This window comes from Leuciscus leuciscus (assembly GCF_965113295.1).
Source record: "Leuciscus leuciscus genome assembly, chromosome: 19".
Lineage (NCBI taxonomy): Eukaryota > Metazoa > Chordata > Actinopteri > Cypriniformes > Leuciscidae > Leuciscus > Leuciscus leuciscus.
Window position 1 is genome coordinate 17,669,456 of NC_138743.1, and position 27,722 is coordinate 17,697,177.

At 42.7% G+C, this 27,722-nt stretch overlaps 1 protein-coding gene across 1 annotated transcript; it reads left to right on the forward strand.

Moving 5' to 3' along the window:
• Window positions 1-937: 937 nt before the first annotated feature.
• ak7a (adenylate kinase 7a) lies at window positions 938-27,122 on the forward strand. Its single transcript, XM_082147621.1, has 18 exons — window positions 938-1,045; window positions 1,117-1,269; window positions 19,448-19,556; window positions 19,762-19,856; window positions 20,843-20,953; window positions 21,061-21,144; window positions 21,237-21,325; window positions 21,435-21,525; window positions 22,088-22,165; window positions 22,255-22,404; window positions 22,587-22,715; window positions 23,982-24,087; window positions 24,200-24,328; window positions 24,421-24,486; window positions 25,544-25,741; window positions 25,899-26,092; window positions 26,791-26,949; window positions 27,040-27,122. The coding sequence occupies exons 1-18, from the start codon at window positions 965-967 to the stop codon at window positions 27,073-27,075; spliced, it is 2,058 nt and encodes a 685-aa protein (XP_082003747.1). The 5' UTR covers window positions 938-964; the 3' UTR covers window positions 27,076-27,122.
• The last annotated feature ends 600 nt before the right edge of the window (window positions 27,123-27,722 follow it).

Here is a 27,722-nt window from a genome sequence, read left to right on the forward strand (position 1 = left end):
AGATATTTGAGTAAACTGAAACCCAATACTTACATTTAAAAGTGTAATGCGCAATTTGTCAAAAAAAATCCTGTCATCACAGGCGTGCAATGATTTCTGGGATAGACAAGGCAGCGAAGGATTCATCTGTTGTATCATTCATTAATGTACATGAAATGAAGGACTCATTTGGAGGAGCCTTCGAATTGGGACAGCCTTCGTAGCGCTGCGGTAACGCAACCGGCCTTCGAAGGATGCAGCCTCTGAGTTGGGTGACCACAGGGGTGCCCAATTCAAAGTAGATCTCCAGGATCAGGATTGGCACCCCTGTTCTAGACAATTTACAAAAAGTAGGTCGTTTTACCTGACTTTAACCTAAGAATAATGAGATCATGCTTAAATGATGAAGATTCTGAATAAACTTGTGAGCGTTGTTTCATGTCACAAGCACATGCTGACTTGACTTCACCTCTGTGTGAAATAACAGCATGTCATTACACTACATGTATACACTTACTTTAAATGTTTTTGGCATTAGACAACATGTTTGCACTTATTTAACCATGTTTTAAATTTGATTAAAAAAACATTGGTTAATTTGGTTTTGTCTACTGGCATGACACGCAAATACATTGCCTTATTATTTTTCCTCCATCTAATCTTTAATTAAGAAGAATTAATTATTCTTGTAATTAACAATTCATTGTCCTGTCATTGCAATTACAGCTACATTTTAGACACAGTTGTCAATATTGTGTCTCCCCCCCAATCTTAATCACATTACCACCATATGAACATGTTCCACTGTTGAAATCATAGGTTGAAATGCAAAAAACTTTTCAACATTTTGTCATGTAGCCTAATGCATTTATAGTGAGGTGTACAAATATCTCAACAACAATAATTAAAAATGTTTAGGACAAGGTTTTATAAAATACATTTGCTTTGCATCTTTCCAAGTCTCCATAGCAACCAAACGACAAACATGGCCAACCACAGCGAGAGCCGCTCCAAACGAGTCTTTTTCAACAACATCGACTCATACTCTTCCAAATATATCGCGCAGGTAAAAGAGTCATTAGGTACATAAATTACATGAATATAATAAGCGCTGTGGCTTAATGTTGCTTTGTTTAGTTCTTGTCGTCGTGTGTCGTCGGAGAGTCTCTCGCTAATGAAGAGGAGGAAGACAAACAAGAACAGGCTTCAGAAGGCGCACGATTTCAGATAGTCGGAACAGTTGCGAATAAAGGTGCAAAAAAACAACGTTTTGCTCTGGAGGAATATTGGGTTAGTTAAGTTTATCATCTGTCATTTCTTTTGTGGTATTGTAGATGGCATTTGAGATTCACGCACACAATACACTTCTATGAACAGCACATTTTAAAATTCTGAATTAAAATTTATTTAGTTATTTAGTTATTTTTTCGGAATCAAAAAATAAAAACATTTGTAGGTGATATATCATGATATATTGTATACAATGGTGCCTATGAAAAAAAATCATTAATATAATGGAATTCTTAAAATATTAAATTCTTTAGTTTTTATTATTTCTTAGAAAATATGAAATAAACAGTGAAGCAGTTTTTTTTTTATAAATATAAAATAAAAGTAAAGTTCAGTAGCTGCTAGTCATAGGCCGGGAGCCAGGTCCACTCCGCTACCCTTTTTTCACTATTATTTCCTATTATCTTATACCTTGGGCCATCACAAGTTGATAACTACCACCCTCAACTCGGCCCCGTTTGGTCTCAGGGGCCAAAAAAACACCCTTTTTGGGTAAAGCTTTTGGCGGAATGATGTAATTGTGAATATTAAGGTACTGCAGCTACATTAATGGCCATAACCCTAAAATTTTGCATGGTGTATCCTGACACATAGGGGAAACTAGCAGAAAAAATTCTGTGGATTGCTGTCTTTTTGCTTTCAAATATCACCCTCAACATACCCCAAAAGACAACAAAAAATTCTGTCCGCCTGACAAATTGTCATCAAAAGGGATCATTTTCAAGCATTTTATTATAGATAAAGGCCTATATATATCACTGCCTCAAATGTACATGAAAAACTTCCCAAGTTTATAAGCTTCAATTTAAGTCCAAGATGACCTTTCTATCTAGAGGATTATAGCTGGTATAACCAAAGTTCTCCCCTCTACTTAAAATCGGAGAAAACAGAACTTTCAAGCATTACCATTCCATATTGGATTAAGCATATTTTTTGCATATGAACAATGTCTTAAACAAGAGTTGAGACTTGACTTATGTACTGCTATACTATATGAAGTGAATTGCATGAAAAGTGAGTAATGTTATGCCCCTAGGTCAGGGCTATTCAATTAGCTTAATTCGAGGGCCGGATTATTAAATCAGAATGTTGAGGAGGGCCGGTGGGGTTTAGCTTATTTATTGAAACATTATTTATTACTTATTGAAACATAACAGTATCAATAAATAAGCTAAAGTAAACCTAAAAAAGTATTGTATTTACTTGGAAATGTGGTACCCAACAGTATGCAGATTTATGAGTCTTTAATAAATAACTTATTTACAGCTATGTACAAAAATTGTAAGAATTGGTAAGAATTATTTTATATATAATTATTATAGGCTTAAATGAAAATATTCTGACAGTGAGACTTGATAACCACAGGTAAAACCGTGCATGGCTACTCACTCACTACAACTGTATAACAAAATGCCTAAACACAGGTAAAAACTATACACAAAATTAATTGTATATTCCTCTACCCACCTAATTAATCTACTGCAATATAAATGACTATAAGATAGTATTCAGTATAAATATTCCACATTTCTGCCCAAACCATAATTACTACAGTACATTCATGGTAAATGTTTGTAAAGGTGGTGATTAGGGGATTTATTAAAGTCTTCTAACTTCGTTCATGGCACAATATTTCTGCTGTTCACCTCATCAGTCGTGTTGGGAATGTTGAGGCTGCTTCATCTGATTTAAAACTAGTTAAATCATCGAGTGATTTGTGGTCTGTAACAGAGGTGTGTCGAATTGAACAACTTCTCACTGGATGTTGCAATGCTGTTTAATAATAGTGTCCAGAACCGGGAGTAAATGCTACTCCTTTAAGCTTGCGTTCCGTTATCCACTGGGCGGTGGTGCGCAGTTCAAAGTAAACTAAACTGCGAGTTGAAACTAAACTGAAAACAGCGCTATTTGTTCTATATTTGTTATTACTGACCGAGAAACAGCTTCAGATGATTCAGTGACAGAGCGGTCCAAACGAATCTGAATCGTTTCAGACCATTATGCAAGCGCATTTGGCCAATTCATGGAAAGGAAATAATTGAACCAAAGATCGAACAAAAGATTCGCACCATTCACAAATGATTGGTATCGCTGGTTCAGTCGACAGAAATACGGGACACACATAATAACTGCTGAAATATTCGGACTGAAAACGTTTCTCAGGTTAGTCGGAGCGCTCATGGTACGCACAGTGCGTATAGACGTACAGCTGCACGCGCCACTATGGCCACTCGCATATCTAACCAAATGTAGCCACACCGCCAGGAAAAGAGGCGGAGGGAGGTTGGGGTGCCTTTGGGCCAGATGGAGATGATTGAATTGAATTGCCCTGCCCTAGGTGGACTGGGGTGAGGGTGCAACATAGGGTACATTCACACAAAATCAATTAACCAAATGTCATTTGCATCAGCTGTTAAGCCTCGCAGCGCAGGCATATAATGAGCAGAAGGTGCGAGGTGAGCTCCTTTTTTGCTGAGGAGCCAAGCCTGGTAAGCTGGCCACCCCAGCGGGCAGCAGCAGATGTGACGATGGGATGTACGTCTCCGTTACCTCCCTCAGGGAACGAGGGTTACCATATGTAACCGAGACGTTCCCTTATCGGTCAGTCACTCTCGACGTATGTCGTGACCGACTGATAGGAATCCCTCTAGCGCCCGGTGTAAGCCTGTACCCCTTCTTGCCTGGACGGACGATAGGAAAGGGCTTACACAGAGCGTATCTGTCACTGTTGTTCCGTGATAACCCATACAGTGAGATTATTGGATAACACTGGGAAAGCGTGCCCTTTCTATGGAAGGGGAATGCTGCGGAAGCCACTTTCTTCGAGGGAGTTATGTGGAAAAATGTGGAAAGATAAGCTGAAATAGCGGCAGCATGTACTTTGAGGGTGGAGGGAGACAGCCTTCGCTCCAACCCTTGCTGCAAGAAGGAAAGCACGGACCCTATCGAACATCTTCGGGGGTCAGAGCGAGATGTACTGCTAGCAACTCGAGGCAGTTGATGTGCCAATGCAGTTGAGGGCCCGTCCACACCCCTGACACTGCATGCCCGTTGTACGTGGCACCCCAGCCGGTGGCAGAGGCGTCTGTGAACACCACAGCATGCCTGGACACCTGCCAGCAGGAACGAGGGGTTTGACCGCGGGCTGAAGGTCTGGCGGCACGCCGGGGTGATTGTCACCAGGTTAGTGCCGTGATGCCACACCCACCTCGGGACTCGGCCATGAAGCCAGTGCTGAAGCAGTCTCATATGGAGCAGCCCGAGCGGATTTACCGCTGCTGCCATATGCCTTAGGAGCCTCTGAAAGAATTTCAGTGGGACCGCTGTCCTGCCTTTGAAGGTGTTCAAGCAGTTCAGCACCGACTGAGCACGTTGCTCTTTGAGGCGCGCTGTCTGTGCGACCGAATCCAACTCCATACCGAGAAATAAGATCCTCTGCATGGGGGCGAGTTTGCTCTTCTCCCAATTGACCGGAAGACCCAACTGGCTGAGGTGCCTGAGCACGAGTTCCCTGTGTTCGCATAACTGATCTCGAGAGTGTGCTAATATGAGCCAGTCGTCGAAATAGTTGAGGATGCGCATGCCCTGTTCTCTCATGGGAACAAGGGCCCCCTCCGTGACTTTTGTGAAGACAAGGGGAGACAGGGACAGCCCGAAGGGCAGGACCTTGTTGTGATATGCTCGACCCTCGAACGCAAAGCGCAGAAATGGCCTGTCTCGAAACCAATCTTGGGGACGGATGCATTCGAAAATGCGTTTCTGCGTGAGCATGAAGTAGGGACTGTAGTGCCCTGACCTCATATCGGCTGGAGGGATATCGCGTCCTTCGCCAGTAGGACTGCGATCTCCGTTCGCAAGACATGGGCATCGGCTGCCCTCACTGTAGTGGAATGGATGGCCTGATCCATCTCTGGGTCTGCCTGCCTGCCTGCGACTGGCTCTTCGGAGCCGGACGAGTTCTATTTGTGTAAGCTCTTTTGGGGACTGCTCTCGTTTGTGCTGAAGCACGCAGGGGAGCGGTCACTGCGAACACAGACAAGAATGTGCAACTGTCTGTGCGCTCTTTCTCCTCGCTGGTCTTACCAGCCGTGAAAACGGCCTTTGAGTGCTCTCAAGCGCAAGTTTGCTCAAGTCAAAGCAAAAACAAAAAGAAAAGAAAGAGAGAGAAAAAAGACCAGTGTGGAGAGGTCCGAAGAAGAAGAAGCTCGCTCAGTTTCATAATCTCCTTGAAGATATGTAGAACACATCGAAGTGCTTGGCTCCGAAGCAAAAAACTGAAATGCAATCGCAACTCTGCCCATTATATACCCGCCCTGTGGGGCTGAACAGCTAATGCAAATGATTGCATGCCAATGTGTATTGGCTCGTTTTAGTTTCACTTTAAGTAGATCTCTCTAGCGAGATTCCTATCAGTCGGTCACGACGTACGTAGAGAGTGACCGACCGATAAGGGAACTAAAATACAGCTCAAATGTAAAACAGAAAACATTTATTTGGTTCTTAGATCTTTTTGCTGCTTATCCATGCTGTACTTCAACGACTGGTCATGTTAGTGTATTGTATTAGTGTAGAATATAAATATTACTATATTACTAACCAGACTGACTCTGTTATTTCTGTCACACGTCTACAGAAGTTTTTATTGAGAATTAACAGAGGTTTAGATGTTGATGTCTTATTGAAAATGTTTTCGTTTGAGGTCACCATCATGGAGAGCATGAAACAGATGAAGATGATTTGACTGATGAAATCCATACGAATATAGATGAAGATGAGGAAGAGGAGGAAAATTATGATTGAGAGTTTATATTCTACACTAATACAATACACTAACATGACCAGTAGTTGAAGTACAGCATGAATAAGCAGCAAAAAGATATAAGAACCAAAAAATGTTTTCTATTTTATGTTTGAGCTGTATTTTAGTTTCGCCATTTGGCTGTAAAGAATGTTTACCTGTACAGAAGGTTACTAACTTTTACTCTATTGAAGGTTGGCTTTTTGATAACAGACTGCACACTAGAGTCATCTTTATTCCTTGTGTTGCGAGGACTTTGTGGACTTATGGAACCCTTATGGAATGGTAATGCTTGAAAGTTCTGTTCTCTTACGAGAGTACTCTCGTGTTGCGTAAGCTAGCTTACGCTACGGGAAAAACCCTTTTCTCGAGAATACTGAAGCCAAAAAATTATCCTTAATTTTGCATTAGTTTAAAACGCATTGCTGCATAAGCAGACCTAGGCAGAGCGACTCGCGCGCCTATTGGTTGCTCAGCAGCACTTGCTGCAACCTATCCAGGGCCTGCTCGTGACGAAGCACCAATGAGGGCGCGGGCGCCCGTGCGCGTCATGTCCCGCCAGAATGGGCGTGGCTACAGGCTATAAAAGCAGGCCCGTGAGGTTGTTCTCTGATTTTTCAACTCTTCAGCGAAGTGGACACTCACCTCGCTGTTCTCCGGAGAAGCTGCGCCGTCGAAGAGCCTTCAGCGGGACGAGCTTCAAGCCGGCCATCTCGCCGCTTCCACTGCCGTTCCTGCTGCGCTATCCGGCGCCGATATCCTTTCTTTACCGCGTGTTACGTCACACACGCTTGCATCTAAAAGAGCGAGGCGTTGTTTCAAATGCCTCTTTTCAAAAAATGCGTCTCCTGCCGAGCCGATCTCAGCGACGGGGACCGCCACATCCTGTGCGTTTCCTGCCTGGGACAGACACACGCGGACCACGCGCTTTCCCTGGGCGGCTGCCCGGAATGTGAAGTGATGTCTATGGCGACCCTGCGGGCTCGCCTAGCATCTTTCAGCGTGGATCCCGCCCCTCCGCTTCTGTCTTCTGGGCCGCGCCGTAAAAAGCGCCGTTCACAGAGAACGCCGGAGGCATCTGCCGCGAGCGCTTGCATGCCGGATCTCTCCCCGTGTGCATCGCTCTCTGCATCCCCCACCTCTATCACGGCCGGCCAGCCGCCCGCTGAGCATATCGAGTCGGGGGGAGATGACGCAGAAGGGGACAGCTGCTCTATTCTGGCTTCTGACTGCGAAGGCTGGTCGGGCTCCATTCCGGACCCCGCCCCTTCTCTTCAGGAATCGAGCGTGTGCGGTCTACGTTTGACGCCGAGCTTCTTCGCCTGCTTACGAAGGCCGTGGAGGACCTCGGCCTCGATTGGTCGCTTCCTGACGAGCCTGCACCCAGCAGGCTGGACGGTTGCTTTCTGCCAGGCCGCCGCTCGACGCCTCACACGAGGCCTGCCCCCTTTCTTCCGGAGCTCCACGAGGAGCTCACTAAGAGCTGGAAGGCGTCATTTTCTGCCAGGCTGCGCTCTACTGTCTCTTCGACGCTCTCTCTAGTAGACGGCGCGAAGGACAAAGGCTATCTCTGCATTCCTCCGGTCGAGGAACCGGTAGCCACGCACCTCTGCCCGCCTTCCGCCGGATGGCAGTCTCATCCTTCACTGCCTTCCAAAGCCTGCAGGACTACTTCGGCTTTGATCGGTCGTGCCTACACCAGTGTTGTTTTTGGCAGCCCTTTTAGTTTTAGTCTTAGTCTTAGTCTTTTGGACGAAAATGCTTTTTAGTTTTAGTCACATTTTAGTCACTTATAAACTTGATAGTTTTAGTCAAGTTTTAGTCGACGAAAACACAAAAAGGTTTTAGTCAAGTTTTAGTCGACGAAAACGCAAAAAGGTTTTAGTCAATTTTAGTAAAAAAAAAAAAAAAAAGTAGTCTTTAACAAATTAATTTAGGTTAAAAAGTATTGGAAATGGGCTTAGGTTTGACAGGTTGTAGAAAGTGTTGCAATTCATAAAACAGCAGTTAACCTTAAAACCTTTGCATAATAAACTAGACTTTCTCATTGATGGAGATGCAGTGCTGCCAAGCTGTAGGCTACTTCATTGTTGCATTGGGCAGAAACCTTTTATCCCCATATTTCAAGTTATATTTTTTCCATGAATTGATGCTCTTCTAAAATTTCAGCACATTGGCTATTTTCACCAGTAATCACAGTAATAAAGGAATGGTTTACAGTTTAAACAGCCAAAAACTTTGAGCTATCAACATTACACACAGATTAAGGGGTAACAGTGGAATCACTGTTTTACTCAAAAAAAGCCAGGAATAAAAACATTCTTACTTTGGCAATTGTGGCTTTATTATATAATTAGTTAAATAATAATTTATGTTATAATCTAAGTTATATAATAATTATATATTACTTTGTACCAATTAGCCCACTAAACTAATGCTCGGACACACTCGGTCTCTCTCGCGTACACTCGGTCTCTCTCGCGTACACTCGGCCTCTCTCGCGGCGCAGACACACTCGGTCTCTCTCGCGCACTTTCGGTCTCTCTCGCGCACTGTCGCTCGCTCGCGCAGTTCGTTTCGCTTTTGTCCAGTCCGTCGCCTCATATCGAAGATGTGTGGCGAGTGACTAGCCGCAGCCGCAGGTGTGTTGTTGTGTGGAATCTGGTGCGCGGCATGGCGGCAGCCGGGTGGTGGGCGTACCCAAAACAAGGATAGGAAGCGGCAGCCTTGCTGATACTTTTTTTTTTAGTAGCTCAAAACAGACAGATTTCACGCAAATTAGGCAGAAATGACATGCATTGTGAACGTCAGACTTATAATCATTTTCGTTCCGTCTCGTCTCGTCAACGAAAACTCGAAAACGTCTCGTCATGTTTTAGTCACCTTAGAGCCATTTTTAGCTAGTCATCGTCGCATTATCGTCATAAAAAAAAGGTGCGTCAACGAAATCATTTCGTTATCGTCATCGTTGACGAAAACAACATTGGCCTACACCGCCGCCGGTCAAGCCGCGTGCGTCTGCACTTCACACGATGGCCGTGCTTCAGGTGTTTCAAGCCGACCTTCTCCGTAAAATGGACGAGGCGGGCCCGAACCCTGAGAATTTTTCTGACCTCAGGAGCGCGATGGACTTAGCGCTACGAGCCACCAAGTCCGCTGCTCAGGCCATCGGGAGGAATATGGCGTCTCTCACTGTCACCGAGAGACACTTGTGGTTGACGCTGTCCGACATGAAGGAGTCCGACAGAGCCACTTTCCTCGACGCGCCCGTGGCGCCATCCGGTCTCTTCGGCCCGGCTGTCAAGGGATTTTCGGAGCGGTACTCCGAGGTACAGAAAACCTCCCAGGCTATGAGGCATTTCTTGCCGAAGCGCTCCAGTTCCGCTACGGGCCGCTCTAAGCAGCCGTCCAACCGGAAATCAGCGCCACAGCCTCCCCCGCCGTCAGCCTCACAGCGCCGTCAGTCGAGGGATTCCCAGCGCTCACGCTCTTCCAGCCGCCACAGACCGCCTCCCCCTCGGGGACCTCGGTCCAAGATTGTGCTGAAGGCAGAGCCCTCAAAGTCTTCCTGACCGCGTTAGGAAGACGAAGATGGTCGAGTCCCGCTGCGGCCGGACCGCCATCAAAATCAGCGCACCTCGCTCTCACAGTCCCCTCAGCAGAGGTGACTGGATATGTGTATTTCACAGTCAAAGAGCCCGTTACACAACACGCTCGCCTGTTCCCAAAGGCCGTTTTTACGGCCGCCCAATTATATCACAGAAAGAGCATTCTGTCTGTTTATCCGGCTCACGCCGATGGTGTTATAAATGTAGGTCATGTGCCCACTCCACAGTGTTCGCGCCTGCATACAAACACGGCCGGTTCAGTGATTCACACTCATTCACGGCCCATATCCATAAACCCGGCTCACGCCGTGTGTGTTTTGAATGTGGAAAAGGTGCCCGCTGTACAGCGCTCATCCCTACATACAAACACGGGCTGCTCTGTGATAAGCACTCATTCAGAGCCCCCGTCAATAAACACAATACGTGTCCCGTGTATAAATCACCCTCTACCAGACACGAGTTGTGTTATGTGTGTGCGAAGCGCGCGTGCCTCCATGAGCGCGCTCTCTCTCATGCGCTGTGAGATATGTGCCACACACACACAGCGACAACAGCCCGCGCGTTATTCTCCTTCTAGCTTTTCACATAAAGTCATGGAGGGAGCTGCCGGGCGTGTCAGAATGGGTACTGAACACGGTAGAACGAGGCTATTCACTACAGTTCGCTCGCAGACCCCCTCGCTTTCGAGCCAGGGTCGAAACCACGGTGAACAGCGAAGTAGCACACCTACTTCGCGCCGAGATTGCGAAACTGTTAGAGAAACGAGCTGTAGAAACCGTCCCTCACACACTGAGCGAGTCAGGTTTTTACAGCAGATATTTCCTCGTTCCAAAGAAGGATGGCGGTCTCAGACCCATCCTAGATCTCAGACGGCTGAACAAAGCCCTTATGCAGATATCGTTCAAAATGCTCACGACCAGTCAAATTCTCGCGCAAATTCGCCCGAGGGACTGGTTTATCTCTGTGGATCTGAAAGACGCATATTTTCAGATTCAAATAGCGCCCCATCACAGGCCTTTCTTGCGATTCGCCTTCGAGGGTCTTAGCTATCAGTACACCGTCCTGCCGTTCGGTCTGTCCTTAGCACCCCGTACATTCACGAAGTGCATGGATGCAGCGCTCGCTCCCCTGAGACAACGGGGGATGCGAATACTGAACTATCTGGACGACTGGCTTATTCTAGCCCAGTCAGAGTCAGAGTTAATAGCGCACAGGGCTCTATTACTCGACCATTTACGGGATTTGGGTCTCCAAATCAACTGGACCAAGAGTTTACTGTCTCCCAGCCAGAGAATCTCTTTTCTGGGAACAGACTTAGACTCTGTATCAATGACAGCGCGGCTGACGTCACAGCGCGCGCTGCAGATTCAGCGCTCAGCTGCAGCTTTCAGGACCGGCAGCATTTTTCCTCTCAAAAGTTTTCAGAGGATGCTGGGTCTTATGGCTTCGGCCTCGGCAGTGCTTCAACTGGGCTTGCTTTTCATGCGCCCGCTGCAGCACTGGCTGAAAACGCGGGTCCCGCCGCGAGCATGGTCTGCTGGTCGCGTTCTCCTCAGGGTAACTCAGAACTGTGTCACAGCGCTGAATCCCTGGAAGGCGGCAGACTGGTATCAGTCAGGAGTGGATCTGGGCATGACTTCGAGACGAAAAGTAATCTCGACAGACGCATCCAACTCAGGTTGGGGCGCCCTCTACGAGGGCAGACCAGTGTTTGGTCTGTGGGCAGCCTCAGAAAGGCGCCTACACATAAACTGTCTGGAGATGAAAGCGGTCGAAAATGCCTTGAGATACTTTCTCCCCCTCCTCAAAGGCCACAACATTTTGGTCCGCACGGACAACATGTCAGTGGTGTCATACATCAACCGCCAGGGCGGTCTCAGGTCACGGAGCCTTCACAAGCTGGCGGAACTTCTCCTCTTGTGGGCCCATCACAACCTGCGCTCACTGAGAGCATCACATGTCCCGGGCTGCCAAAATGTGGGCCCAGACATGCTGTCCAGGGACAACGTTCCCCCCGGGGAATGGTCCCTGCACCTTCAGATAGCCCAGTTACTATGGGACATCTTCGGCAGAGCGGATGTCGACCTCTTTGCGTCGACGGAGAACGCGCACTGCCCAGTATTCTTCACGAAACAGAGAGATGCGCTGGCCCACGACTGGCCCAGCCGTCCGCTCTATGCGTTTCCCCCGATCGCGATGTTACCACAGGTAATCAAGCGCATCAGGGAGAGCAAATGCTCTGTGCTCCTCGTGGCGCCGCTCTGGAGGAATCAAGTGTGGTTCTCAGAGCTGATGCAACTGACGAGCACGGCCCTCTGGCCGATTCCGGTGAGGAAAGATCTCCTCTCCCAGGCCAGGGGCGCGGGTGCCAGATTTAGGGCCCTGCATGCATGGGCCATCAACGGGTACCCGCTGACCTCCCAGCGGCAGTGTTGAACACAATTACTCAGGCTAGAGCACCCTCTACGAGAAGGCTCTACGCCTCTAAATGGTCAGTGTTTTCCGGCTGGTGCTCGGCCCGAAACTTAGACCCACAGCGCTGTAGCGTTACAGAGTCATCCTTAAAGTCCCTGTAAAGTCAAAATTAAGTATGTGTTCTGAGTTTGTCACACCACAGAAAAATGTGTTATTAGCCACCCAGCCAAATTTGAATGATAAAAAAAGCCGGCAAGTACATAAAATAAGCTATCAAAATCTTGAAAAAATTAGCAGTAGTCTCTAATCTCAAACGCTGGGGGCGTGTCCGCTGGCTGCGCTGAAACCACGCCCACTCGCGGGAAAGCTACCGTCGCCACACTCAACTGTCTGTCACCGCTACAGCCGGAATGGATGCTCCGGAATGGATGCTTTTTTTTACAAAGCCATACATGTTCGAGCCTGGACTACCTACTATAATTATAACATAAGCACACAAGGCAACTTACACTCATTGGTGGGCACGCACTGCCGACGATAGCACCGGGAGGATGAACACCGAGGCGAGAGAAAGTCGGCTCGGCCCCATTCACCAGTAACAGCGGACTATCAGTGAATCCCAGTTGTCTCCGACGAAAGTTTATAAAACTATCCCGTGTAAAATGATCACTACAGAGGCAGGTTTTGGCGGTGATCCTCAGCTCTCCATCAAGGCGGCTCTTCACTAAATTAATCCACCTCTTCTTGATATGATCGTTTTTTGGAAATTTTAATAAGGACACCGATCTGTTTTGTACGTGATCGCATCCAGGTAGTACGCATTTCCGTGACGAATGCATAGCTAGCTAGCAAACTGTAGGCTGTAGTAACTAATAGTACTGACAGTAACTCGCGATCGGTAAACTGATGTGATTGTGCTCTATTTAGGGGAGGGGCCAGCGTCAGGGGCTCCAGTGCGTCATCAAGTAGGGGCGTGTCCAGGATCTCAGGGGCTCCGGTGCGTCATCGAGCCCCCGTTTTAGCCCCGCCCAAAAAATCCGGAACACAGCAATGGTGAAAAACTGTTTAACTCCACAATTCAGCACTTCACAGTTCACAGTCTTTGTAATATGTTTTAGCAATACATTTCTAACATTTATAATGTGTTTAGAATTTTTTTTTAGAATTGCCTTTACAGGGACTTTAAACCGAGGCACGGTTATGTCCCCAAAGTGCTTTCCACTCCGTTCAGATCACAGATCATTTCACTGTCAGCTCTTCCGAGATCTGAGGGTGAGGACGATGTGAATTTTCTCTGCCCTGTCAGGGCGCTGAGAATATATGTCGAACGGTCTGATGCTTTCAGGCAGTCAGAGCAGCTCTTCGTTTCGTTTGGTGGCCGCACTAAGGGCTTAGCCACATCGAAACAGAGCCTGTCCAGATGGATAGTTGACGCTATCGCTATGGCTTATAGGTCTAAGAACCTTCATTGCCCTCTGGGCGTCAGAGCGCACTCTACCAGAGGCATGGCCTTGTCATGGGCGTGGTCTCGCGGAGTTTCACTCCATGATATTTGTATGTCGGCGGGCTGGGCCTCTCCGTCTACATTTATCATGTTTTATAACCTGGAGGTGCCTGCCCTACAGGCTAAACTGTTGTCAGTCTAACATACTAGCTCTGTTCGCTCTCGCTGCAGATCGACACAGACTGTGTGTGGTTTGTGTTATACACAGGCTCCAGATCGACAGACCAGGTCTTCCTGTCTGTGATCGATTTTCACCTGTCCTTCGGGTTCAGGTGGCTGACAGGCAGTGTTATCACTCTTAGTTCAGCCCACGGATGTACCTGGCTGTTCTACTGTATTAAGCACCCATTCCCACACTCTGGAATGGTTATCACTCCCTGGGCCCACCCCTCGTCGGCCCAGATATTACCACTTACGTTTGTCCCCGGGCACATGCCCTTGGGAACGTGCATGTGGACCTTCTCTAGCACGCACGGCGTTTTACATTGGGTTCCCGTAGCGTAAGCTAGCTTACGCAACACGAGAGTACTCTCATAAGAGAACGCTCTCGGTTACTAACGTAACCTCGGTTCTCTCTAGATGAGGGAACGAGTGTTGCGTAACCCTGCCGTGCTTGTGCTACTTCTGGTTCGCTTCAGATTGAAAAACCAGAGAACAACCTCACGGGCCTGCTTTTATAGCCTGTAGCCACGCCCATTCTGGCGGGACGTGACGCGCACGGGCGCCCGTGCCCTCATTGGTGCTTCGTCACGAGCAGGCCCTGGATAGGTTGCAGCAGTTGCTGCTGAGCAACCAATAGGCGCGCGAGTCGCTCTGCCTAGGTCTGCTTATGCAGCAATGCGTTTTAAACTAATGCAAAATTAAGGATAATTTTTTGGCTTCAGTATTCTCGAGAAAAGGGTTTTTCCCGTAGCGTAAGCTAGCTTACGCAACACTCGTTCCCTCATCTAGAGAGAACTGAGGTTACGTTAGTAACCGAGAGCGTTTTCTCCGATTTGAGGTAGAGTGGATAACTTTGGTTGTACCAGCTATAATCCTCTAGATAGAAAGGTCATCTTGGACTTAAATTGAAGCTTATAAACTTGGGAAGTTTTTCATGTACATTTGAGGCAGTGATATATATATATATATATATATATATATATATATATATATATATATATATATATATATATTAAAATGCTTGAAAATGATCACTTTTGATGACAATTTGTCAGGCGGACAGAATTTTTTTTGTCTTTTGGGGTATGTTGAGGGTGATATTTGACAGCAAAAAGGCATCAATCCCCAGAATCTTTTTCTGCTAGTTTCCCCTATGTGTCAGGATACCCCATGCAAAATTTTAGGGTTATATGGCCATTTATGTAGCTGCAGTACCTTAATATTCACAATTACATCATTCCGCCAAAAGCTTTTCCCAAAAAGGGTGTTTTTTGGCCCCTGAGACCAAATGGGGCCGAGTTAGGGGTGGTCATTATCAACTTGTGATGGCCCAAGGTATAAGATAATAGGAAATAATAGTGAAAAAAGGGTAGCAAAAAACATCCTGAGGAGTGGACCTGGCTCCCGGCCTATCAGGGCACTGATCAGGGAATCTGCCATTTTAAGGGCTGTCTCAATCACAATTCCACTGCACTGAAACTTTGCTTCCTAAAAAGTCCAAGATAAGTAAATTCTGAAGCACAAATATATTGCACAAGCCAGCTCAATACACATCATGACACAACAAGACAGATGTATTGAAAAAAAACATTATATTACACAAACATTGATAGACAGGTAGTGAAAAATCTAGCTACCATTATAGATGATTTACAGTAGAAATGTTGAAGGGAAATGTAACAATCAAATTATTTATCTTAATGTACTTTAAATAGCATAACAAAAAAAGTCAAAAAGCATCAGTTCTGCTGTTATTCATAAAAATCAATAGCAATGCTGGCTGTACAACACAGATGTTTTCATGTCGCCAGAAATGGAGTGTCCCAATGTGTTGTGAGCAAGGGACCTTATTGTTATGTTTTAAGCAGGGATGAGGAGAGGTGAGAATCCAGGTGCAGAAACAATTCAAAGAACACAAATCAAGATAATCCAAAACAAAGACAGGAACATAATCCAAACAGGGGAATCAGAGACTTAATCTAGACAGAAGAAACCAGGAACACAATAACTTACAAAGAGAGACATGAAAAACAACCGACAAAAGATAATTGAAACACAGGGTTATAAATACACAGGGAACACAAGGGCTAATGATTAACAGGTTCCTATGGAAAACTACGGAGACAATCAAGGCAACAAGGCAAACCGGAACTAAACACGAGAAAAGAACTTAGGGACAATGGGCACAGAAAATTATTTCAGAATAGGAGTCCATATGAAAACATCGATGAACACAGACCCAGGGCACATGTTACAGAGCCCCCCCTCAAAGGAGCAGCTTCCAGATGCTCCAAAAACATAACAATAAGTCCTGGAGGGGGGTGGAGCGGAGGCAGATCAAGGGGCAGGATGTCGGGCCGGGCCTGTGTAGCAGAAGTGAAGCTAGTGACCAAGGTGGAGCCGGCAGAGCAGGTGGTCTGGGTTGAGCTGGCAGAGCAGGGGACCATGGTGTAGCAGGCAGAGTGAACAGGGCGGAGCTGGCAGAGCAGGTGGCCACCAAGGCGGAGCTGACAAGACTGAAGATCCCCAAGGTGGAGCAGACGGAAAGGCAGATGGATAAGACGTTCTCCGTGACCGTGTCTGAACAGACAGAGTTTAGGAACGACCTCTGTAGTCTTGTCAGGGCAGACAGGGAGTTTAAGAATGCCGTCTGTGGTCATGTCAGAGAAGAAAAGTAGTTCAGGGACGGCCTCCGTAGTCTTGTCAAAGAAGACAAGGGGCCCTATTTTAACGATCTGAAACGCAAGTGTCAAAGCGCAAAGCGCAAGTAACTTTGTGGGCGGGTCTCGGCGCTGTTGCTATTTTCCCGGCGGGATAAATGACTCTTGCGCCAGGCGCAAATCTAAAATGGGTTGGTCTGAAGTAGCTTCATTATTCATAGGTGTGGTTTGGGCGTAACGTGAAATAAACCAATCAGAGCGTCATCTCACATTCCCTTTAAGAGCAGATGCGCTTTTTCCATAGCGGATTGCTATTGTAACGGCGGATTTGCCAGGCGCGCGCCAGCAGCGGTTCACAGCCAAGGAGAGCAACGCTCTCGTCACGGCCGTAAAAGAGAGAAGTTACATTGAAATGGAGAAACCCACCCAAATTAACTTCGGTTAATTTGGGTAAATGTGTAAGCTAGATGTATGCTTTTATAATAAATTGTTTATCTATCTATCTATCTATCTATCTATCTATCTATCTATCGTAATAATGTATGATTTGCAAAAATGAAAACTGCTGCTTCTGTGTAGATGAGAGAATCAAAGTGCGCGTTGTGCACACGCTACATTGATTATGGCCAAGCATGCGCCCTTAAAATAGCCTATGAATAACATGCGCAACGCGCCACTGACTTTAAACTATTTTTTCCTGGTTAGTGGCGCAATTGTTTTCTAAACCTGCAAAATAGCAAGAAGGAACGTTTACGCCGGAACACGCCTCCTCTTTGCGCTGATCCGCCCCCGGGAGCGCAAGTGTATTTCTTAGTTAACCGACGTGCTTCTGTGGAGGGAAAAGTCCGCTTTGCGCGGGTGCAAAATAGGAATGATACATGCGTCGGTGTACAAAGTCACTTGCGCTGGGTGCAAGATAGGGCCCAAGGAGTTTAGGGATGACTTCTGTGGTCTTGTCAGGGCAGACAGGGAGTTTAAGGATGGCGTCTGTGGTCGTGTCAGAGAAGAAAAGGAGTTCAGGGACGACCTCCGTAGTCTTGTCAAAGAAGACAAGGGGCCCTATTTTAACGATCTGAAACGCAAGTGTCAAGCGCAAAGCGCAAGTAACTTTGTGGGCGGATCTTGGGCGCTGTTGCTATTTTCCCGGCGGGATAAATTACTCTTGCGCCAGGCGCAAATCTAAAATGGGTTGGTCTGAAGTAGCTTCATTATTCATAGGTGTGGTTTGGGCGTAACGTGAAATAAACCAATCAGAGCGTCATCTCACATTCCCTTTAAGAGCAGACGCGCTTTTTCCATAGCGGATTGCTATTGTAACGGCGGATTTGCCAGGCGCGCGCCAGGGGCGGTTCACAGCCAAGGAGAGCAACGCTCTCGTCACGGCCGTAAAAGAGAGAAGTTACATTGAAATGGAGAAACCCACCCAAATTAACTTCGGTTAAACAGGCGTATGATAATTTGGGTAAATGTGTAAGCTAGATGTATGCTTTTATAATAAATTGTCTATCTATCTATCTATCTATCTATCTATCTATCTATCTATCTATCTTATCTATCTATCTATCGAAATAATGTATGATTTGCAAAAATGAAAACTGCTGCTTCTGTGTAGATGAGAGAATCAAAGTGTATGCGCGTTGTGCACACGCTACATTGATTATGGCCAAGCATGCGCCCTTAAAATAGAATATGAATAACATGCGCAACGCGCCACTGACTTTAAACTATTTTTTCCTGGTTAGTGGCGCAATTGTTTTCTAAACCATCAAAATAGCATGAAGGAACGTTTGCGCCGGAACACGCCCCCTTTTTTGCGCTGAACCGCCCAGGGAGCGCAAGTTCATTCCCTAGTTTAGCGACGTGCTTCTGTGGAGGGAAAAGCGCGCTTTGCGCGGGTGCAAAATAGGAATGATACATGCGTCGGTGTACAAAGTCAATTGCGCTGGGTGCAAGATAGGGCCCAAGGAGTTTAGGGATGACCTCCATGGTTATGTCAGGGCAGGCAGATAGTTCAAGGACGGCCTCCTTGGCCGTATCAGAACAGGCAGAAGGTTCAGGAGCAGTTGCTGCCGCCTCGGGAGAAGCTGTAGACGAGTGCGACCCGAACACATAAGACTGCGACTGCCATTACAGGAAGCCCAGCCGTTTCTGGTAGGACCTCTGGGACCACCATACTTGGAAGCGTTGGGACCACCAGACTATGATGTGCTGGGACCTCCGAACTTGGATGCGCTGGAACCACCGGGATGCCGGCCCCTCGCACCGATATCAGTGATGGGTCCGCCTCACTGGACGCCAGTCTTGAACACCTTGGAACAGCCTTTGCTGCTTTGGGTTTGGCGGCCATGACGGCTGAGCCACTCAATGGCAGTGCCAGATCGATATAAAATTCCAGAGTCCAGTTCCAGAGTCCGTGCAGTGGCATGACTGAACTGAGCAGCTCAGGTAGCATGAAAATAATCCAAATGGGAACGAGAGACAAGGGGAACCAGGAACGCAACAGCTTACAAAGAGGGGCATGCAAGAACAATGACTGAAAAAAGACAACTGAAACGGGTACAAATACACAGGGAACACAAGGGCTAATGATGAACAATTGTAGATGATAAGTATGAAAACTAATAAGGGAAACTACGAAGGCAAACAAGGCAAACAGGATCTAAACACATAAAGAGAACATAGGTGGACACAGTGGGCACAGAAAATAACTTCAAAATAAGAGTTCATATGACAACATCGATGAGCACAGGCCCAGGGCACGTTACCCTTATAGTGCCAAATTCATGTACACGATATACTGATTCACGAGCTAGGGAACTGATTGAGACGAACCTAAAGAAAACAAAACAAGAAATTAAATAATAGATGACCCCTGTGTGTCAAGGTCAATACATTTCATAAAATATCAGACCTTTTATGAGGAGGCAACACTTTTGTCCTTGACCCTTGTAACAAGTCTCAGATGTGTCTTAAAACTTTGCAAGCTGGGAACCTAGAGCAATTTTGAGCATCTTGTTTCATCATATTTCAGTCTGTGAGTCGAGAGGAGCTCTTGCAGTATCTGATGCAGTGTGATGTTATTGTGTATAATATCACTGAACACACTGATCTCATAGATGAGGCAACATGGGCCATTTCAGGTAACAATTCCTCAGATTTCCAGATTATTTATCTAGGCTGCATCTCAAAACATGGTGAGGCACGTTCAGATGACCAAAATTCTGTCTCATTATGCAGCTCACTAGGTTTTAGGAGACAGCCTTAACGCCATTTAATTTATTTTCTGTTTATGTCTTTATTCATACCAATCTATAAAACTGTATATTAAATCTATGTTTCCTGTAGCCCTGCACTCTGAAATTGAACATTTTGGGTCTTCAAAAATATTTATCCTGCTGTCAACGGTCATGACATGGGCAATGACCAAACCAGCTGATCCTGTGAGTGTTGCTTTTAAATATTTATATCATACAGTGAGGTCCAAATTTGTATTGAAACATTTTTCCACCATGGAATAAAAAATAAAGAAGGTAATTGTAACTTTTTATCACACAGTTATGACCTTTTTTTAATCGCAGTTCATACTTTTTTTCTCAGAATTATGAGACAAACTCACAATTGCGAATTATGAAGTCAGAGTTGTGAGATATAAACTTGCAATTGCGAATTACAAAGTCAGAATTGTGAGTTTATATCTCGCAGTTCTGACTTATTTTTCCCAAATTTGTGACATAACTCACAAAGTCCAAATTGTGAGCTGACAATTGCAAGTTTATATCTCACAGTTTGCGGAGTAAAAACGTGCAATTGCGAGGAAAAAAAAGTAAAAATTGTCAGTTTATATCTCGCACTTCAGACTTTTTTCTCTGACGCAGAGTTGTGAGACTCGCAATCTGAATTGTGAGCTGACAATTGTGATTTTATGTCACAATTTTGAAAAAAAAAATTGGTTATAAAACAATTGTGAGTTAATATCTCGCAATTCAAACTTTTTTTCTCAAAATGATGAGACATAAACTCACAATTGTGAATTATAAAGAAAGAATTGCGAGATATAAACTTGCAATTCTGAGAAAAAAAGTAAAGATTGTGCGATGTAAACACCAATTGCGAGGAAAAGGCCAGAATTCCAGTCACAATTATCTTTTTATTTATTTATTCTGTGGCAGAAACCTTCCATAAATTTCACTGCACATCGAAAATACTTGTTTTTACCTTCTTTTTTTGTGTGACAATTGTTAAAAAAGTTAGAAATAATCTTTTGTATTTTTTTTATTATTATAATTTTTTTTTTTACAAATTACATTTTTCACTTTTCACTTTGTTTTTCATTATGCTTATATTATCAGTTAGAATGCTCTGTACCAGTGACCATAAACAGACCTGACATAATTCATTTTGCTACTTTTTCCGATTTTATCTTAAGGATGAGCCTGACATTCCCTTGACTGAAGACGACTACAAAAGAAGAAGACCACATCCAAACTTTAAAGAACACACAAGCACAGAGAAACATGTGCTTAAACTGGGGAAGACTGTAATGATCCATCCAGAATCCAGCCTAATACATTTCAAATAATTTGTGATATGAAACAATCTTAATACCATAACATATGAAACAAACTTCCTGTATTTTTCTTTCAGAAAAAGTCAAAGCTGTCTACTTATGTTGTAACATCAGGGCTGCAGTATGGAATGGGCGAGAGCGTGTTTCACTTCTTCTTTAAAGTACTGAAATGACAAAAGTATAAGAGCAACATTATTTTTCAATATGAATTCATAATCACATTTTGTTGCCTGACTTGTTCACTTTCTCCCAGACAGCTTGGCTCGGAGAGCTTAGCAGCATTCCTGTTTTTGGACCTGGGACAAACATCATTCCTGCCATTCACATCCACGACCTTGCAAGGTTTGAGAAACTGCAGTTATGTCATTTTCCCGGGATGGTGATTTGTATTTTGTTTAACTTTTTAATTTTTATTCTCATCTGATATTTTTGTCATCATTTGTCATTTCAGAGTGGTTCAAAACATCATCGATCACAAACCAAAAACACACTACTTCCTCGCTGTGGATGATTCCAAGAACACTTTTGAAGACATTGTGAAAGTATTAAATCATTGCACACTTTGCTATATGATGTACTGATCAATATAATGCTCACACTTTAGTTTTGCAATAAAGCGCTGCAGGTATGACGTCAGAACCCGGAAGACTAATTCGCCACTGGTTCCTTTGAGATTTTCCTATGGGATTTTATTATGGGGGTTTTCGATTCATGTGTAAAATAAAGCCTGTGGAAAACATAACTTGACTATACTTTGATGTTTTGTTCTACAACGTAAATTACACACACCCATAGCGAAAACGTGAATTTTTAAAGCATTTCTGAAAACATATGTTTTTAATAAGTAACTAGACAAGACAGGTTGAGGTGTGAGTGTGTGCAGTGTACGTTGTAGAACAAAACGTCAAAGTATCATCAAGTTATGTTTACCACAGGCTTTATTCTACACATGAATCGAAAAAAACCCATTATAAAATCCCATAGGAAAATCTCGAAGGAATCAGCAGTGTTTAGTCTTCCAGGTTCTGATGTCATCCCTACAATGTTCTATGAGAAAACACCACTAAAAATCATTAGTAAACACGCAGCTGTCTGTTTCCTTAGGCCATTGCCTCTGCCCTGGGTTCTGGACAAATAGAAAAAGTCCCAAAGGAGGATGCCTGTGGCACAAAGGCAATTACGGTAGGCTGTTTTTGCTGAACACACATTTTTTGCCATGTCATAAAATAATATGTGAAGGTAATATATATAATTGTTGTGTATTTTAACAGGAAACCGACCTGCTTTACCTCAGTGTCAACCTTCAGGCTGAGTCTGTTTTCTTAAAGGACAGATTAAACCTCTGCTGGGATTATGACTCTGGAATAGTTGATAACATATTTCGTGTGGTGGAGGAATACAAACAGACAAGGCAACTGTTGGTAAGCTTTGATAACACTTGCTGATAGAGGCATGTGTAAGAATAAGAATCAGAAAAAAAACAAAAAAACTTTTGCCAATAATTGTTTTGTCGCTTTTTTTTAATAATTTGAAGACATTTCTAAACAATATAGGTTAAGAAAATATGTTTACATGCTCCTATTTTGCTTTTCTTTTCCTTCAGCCAATAAAAATCTGTCTTCTTGGGCCCCCTGCTGTTGGCAAAAGCTCAGTTGCTGTAAAGTTGTGCAGATATTACAAACTTCATCATATTAATGTCAATGAAGCCATCAATGAGAAAGTCAAACAACTGGTGAGTGGGGACATAACAGCTTCTTTTTTTATTGATATTTTAACAATGTCTACAGTAATTAAGAACAATTGTTGTGTTGCATACAAACCATAGATCTAAAATAAATAAATAAAATTAAAATAAATAAATAATATATATATATATATATATATATATATATATATATATATATATATATATATATATATGAAAAGAAAAGAAAATTAAATAGACATGTATATATATATGTACAATATGTTAATTATAAACAGTGTTGGGGAAAGTTACTTTTAAAAATAATGTGTTACAATATTGTGTTGCTCCCAAAAAAGTAACTAATTGCATTACTTAGTTACTTTTTATGGAAATGAATGTGTTACATTACTTTTGCATTACTTTTGCTCAAATTGGCTGCACCTGCTTGTTTGGTTTATAATAACAAAAACTCCCAATACTTCTAATTTTGGCAAATGTATTGGCTCTTTGTGAATGAATACACCTTAGGCTGAAGGAAATGCTAATTCTCGCCTGCATAGTACTTTACTTGTGACTTGAAAAAAGTAATCTGATGAAATAACTCACATTACTTGTAATGCGTTACCCTAACACTGATTATAACAAAACACTATGGAGGAAAACGATAAGTTACAGACTTGACATCCAACATCTACATGTATATTTAAAACTAATACATATAGTCAAATAAATATGGGTGTGTACATTTATTCTACAGTTGTCACAACATAACAGCTTCTATGGTTTAAAAAAATTGGTGTCAGTAAGATTTTTTTAAATTAATACTTTGATTCAGCAAGTTATAATAAAATTGATCAAAAGTAACAGTAGACATTTACTGTGTTACAAATGAACACTGATTTATATATATATATATATATATATATATATATATATATATATATATATATATATATATATATATATTTATTATAGTTCCCACTAACATATTAGGCAGCACAACTGTTTTCATTTGATAATGACTGATTTCTGATAGTAAGAAATTGTTATGAACTGCTCCGAGACACAACGTTGAGGATCCTAACACAGAAGTGTATTAAAGGGTTATCCAAACACGTATTACAAACAGGCAAATGGTCAAAAGCACAGGGCAAACAGAGGAATCCAAACAAGCAGAGATAATAATATAATGTATACTGAGTAATATGTTTTAAAAAGTATAAAGTAGAAGTATTTTCACTAACAGTCTCAAACTTTTTGGCCCCACTGTATATGAAGCTGTCTTTTGAATGTTCAGTGTGTGTTCTTCAGGAGGAACTGCTTGAGAGCAGTGAGAAGACACAGAAGAATGAGGAAACGCTCACTGGTGCTGAAGAGCAGCTTAACACTATAAAGAACAACATGCTTCAGAATGATGGTATGCAGTGAATGAAGCTTCGACATGATCCGATTTATGCATCTAGAAATATGATTGTAAGATTGTAACAGATCTGATATAGTAAGTGTTACTTGATGATGTTTTCTCACAGGCCAGTTGGATGAGCAGCATGTGATGCATATCATAAGGGAGAAGCTAAACTCAATGCCTTGCAGAAATCAAGGATTCGTTCTGGATGGATACCCAAAGACCTATACACAGGCTAAAGAGCTTTTCCATGGTCAGCTATCTTCCTTTTAAACCCCCCCAAAAAAACAAAAAAACTAAAATGGTAAAATAAAGTCTTCACCTTTAACTTCTAAAATGTTTCAGATGCAAACATGGAAGAAGAAGATACAAGATCTACAACACCTCAGTATAGCAAAGTGTTGATTCCAGGTTAGTTTCAGAACATACATATTTCACCACTTTTGCTGGTAAAAATGTTTAATTGCATGATGCAGCCTTCAAACCTCTTAGTAATATCACAATAATGTAATGCTTGTTAATGTTCGTGTAATAAAAGAGTTGTGGCAATGATAAATCTGGAAATAATTATTAACATTGAGACTCTTCAGCTTCAACGTGCCATTTTTGTCCTATTGAATACCCTGTTTCACCCAGAAATACACTGTTCAAAAGTTTGAGTTCAGTAAGTGTTTTATTTTTTTATATATATATATAAATTAAAACTTTTATTCCAAAATGACAAACTAAGTTGATCAAAAGTGACAAAACTTTTACATTTTGTTAGAAAAAATTATATTTCAAAGAAATACTGCACTTTCTGTTGAGCAAAGAATCCTGAAAAAAATTACAAAAATATTAAGCGGCAAATATTAATACTGTTTTGAACATAAATAATAATACGAAATGTTACTTGAGCAGCAAATCAGCATATTAGAATGATTTCTGAAGGATCATGTGACAAAAAAAATTCAGCTTTGCATCACAGGAATAAATTACATTAATATTAAAATCAGCTGTTTTAAATTATAATAATATTATTACTGTTTGTACTGTTTTATTAAAGGGATAGTTCACCCAAAAATGAAAATTCTGTCATTAATTACTTACCCTCATGTCGTTCCACACCCGTAAGACTTTCGTTCATCTTCGAAACACAAATGAAGATCTTTTTGATGATCTTCCCTCCATTGACAGCTACGCGACTACCACTGCTTCAAAAAGATCGTAAAACTAAACCATATGAATTGAGCAATTTAGTCAAAATTTTCTGAAGAGACTCGATCGCTTTATATGATGAACAGATTGAATTTAGGCTTATTATTAATCAAATAAATTCAGATTTGGTGAGCATAAGAGACTTCTTTCAAAAACATAATATCTTACTGACCCTAAACTTTTGAACGGTCGTGTGTGACACATTACGGAAGTAAAACTGGGCTGGCAAATGCAGTGTTTCATGTTAACAACCATTGGCTTTTTCCTTCAGAGTTTGTCTTCTCACTGGAAGCCACTGATGAATTTCTTAAGGAGCGCGTTCGGAGTCTCCCGCAGAATGTGGCAGAGGAAATGCACTACACTCAAGAAGAGTTTACAGAGAGTCTTGCAAAATTCAGAGAGACTTCGCCAGAAGACGAGTCCGTGCTTGACTATTTCGATGAACTGGAAATCCACCCCGAACACATCAGTTAAAACCCAAACTTTCACACTTATTTTTGCACTTACATAAGATAATGGCACGCCACACACCATTAAATTAATAAATGAGCTGACGGATAAGCTGATAGTTATAAAGCAGGGTGGTATTGTTATTAAGAATTGTGTTTTCATGATGTCATTCTCAGATGTTGAGAACGTGGCCACGGTGGAGAAGATAATTAAGACGGTGGGGCGGCCCATGAACTATGGCCTGAGTCCAGAGGAAATGCAGGAAAAGAGGAAGAGGAAAGATGATGAATCTCACCAGCAGCTGAAAAAGGAGGAAGTTGAGAAGGAACTCGTGGAGAATGATAAAATGGCTGCTCTTTTGGACGAATGGGTAAATTTGTTTTTAAAAGAATCCTCTTATGCTCACCATGACTATTTAATTAATAAGAATACAGTGAAAACATTGATATTGCAAAATGTTATTACAATTTTCAGCATCATTACCCCAGTCTTTAGTGTCACATGATGACTTTTTATCTCAGAATTGCATGATTTAAAGTCGCAATTGCGTGTTATAAAGTCAGAATTGTGAGATATAAACTCGCAATTGCGACAAATAAACTTGCAATTCTGACCTTATAACACACATTTGGGAGATATAAAGTCAGAATTGCATGATATAAAGTCGCAATTGCGTGTTATATAGTCAAAATTGTGAGATATAAAGTCGCAATTCTGAGGAAAAAAGTCAGTCTTTTCCTTAGAATTGGACTTTATAAGTCCAATTATTTCACAATTCTGAGAAAAGATGTCAGAATTGTGAGATGTAAACTTTTTATTCTGTGGCGGAACTTTTATTCTTAAAATTTCCTGTTTCTAGTTTTGCAGTCCTGTTTCTAGTTTTCTAGTCCTGTTTCTAGTTTTCTAGTGTATTTATTAAATAAAACTAAACATGAAAGTCCATATGAGAGACATGACATTTACTGCCCACAAACGTTTGATCAGTAGGTGTGAATGAATGGGCAGCAAAAGCTTTCTCTTTCCCTTTGGAAAGACTACATTGTTCAGCTTGTGGATGTGTATTTGCAGAACAGGAACGTGGTCGAGGTGAAGAAGCAGGAGCAGGAGCTATTAGAGACACGATCTGTCCCCATGAGACACTACTTGATGAAATACGTCATGCCCACTGTCACACAAGGACTGGTGGACTGCTGTAAGGTCAAGCCTGATGATCCTGTGGACTTTTTGGTAACACTTGTATAATGGTATTCATATCCTGTGTTTTATTTAACAACAGATTATTTCAACTTAATTCCTATTCTCTTTACTCCATTTCAGGCTGAATACCTCTTCAGGAACAACTCAGATGATTAGCTCATTCTGCTTTAACAATAAATGTAAAATATAAAGTGTTATTAAAAGTGTGTGCTGTGTTTTTTTTGTTTTTTTTTAAATCTCTACAAACAGGTGCTAGTTAAAGATTTAAAATTTCACCACCTTCCTAAGGGGCCATATCACATGATGAACCTTGCTTTGTAATTTCAGTTATTAAGTTAAAATTATATGATGCATTTCTTTACAAAAATAAAAATAAAATTACAATTGGCATGAATATGGATGTTGCAATAGTCTTTCCTATTGTGACCCAAGTGAAACGACTTTTTGAACAAGAAAAAATGAGGGGCAGGATTTTGTCCATGGGGAATTGATTGGATGGTTGTGGTTTGCTATTGGTCGATCTCATGTGAGTGAAAGGTTGCCCGCCCTCGTGCCAGTAAACGCATCATCAGAGATGAGAAGACATGATTATGCAAGAGGGAGGGGAAGTTATTTTGATTAAAGAATAAGATGGTACATTAATTAAAAAGAAAATATGATGTACACATTGTACACGGACAAATCATTAATAATAAATTCTGCAATATTCCTTAAAAAAATTTAAATGTCCATTTTGATTTTATGGTAACAAACTTAAACATACTAAAAGAACAGACAAAAGAACCAAACTTAAAGTGAAAAAC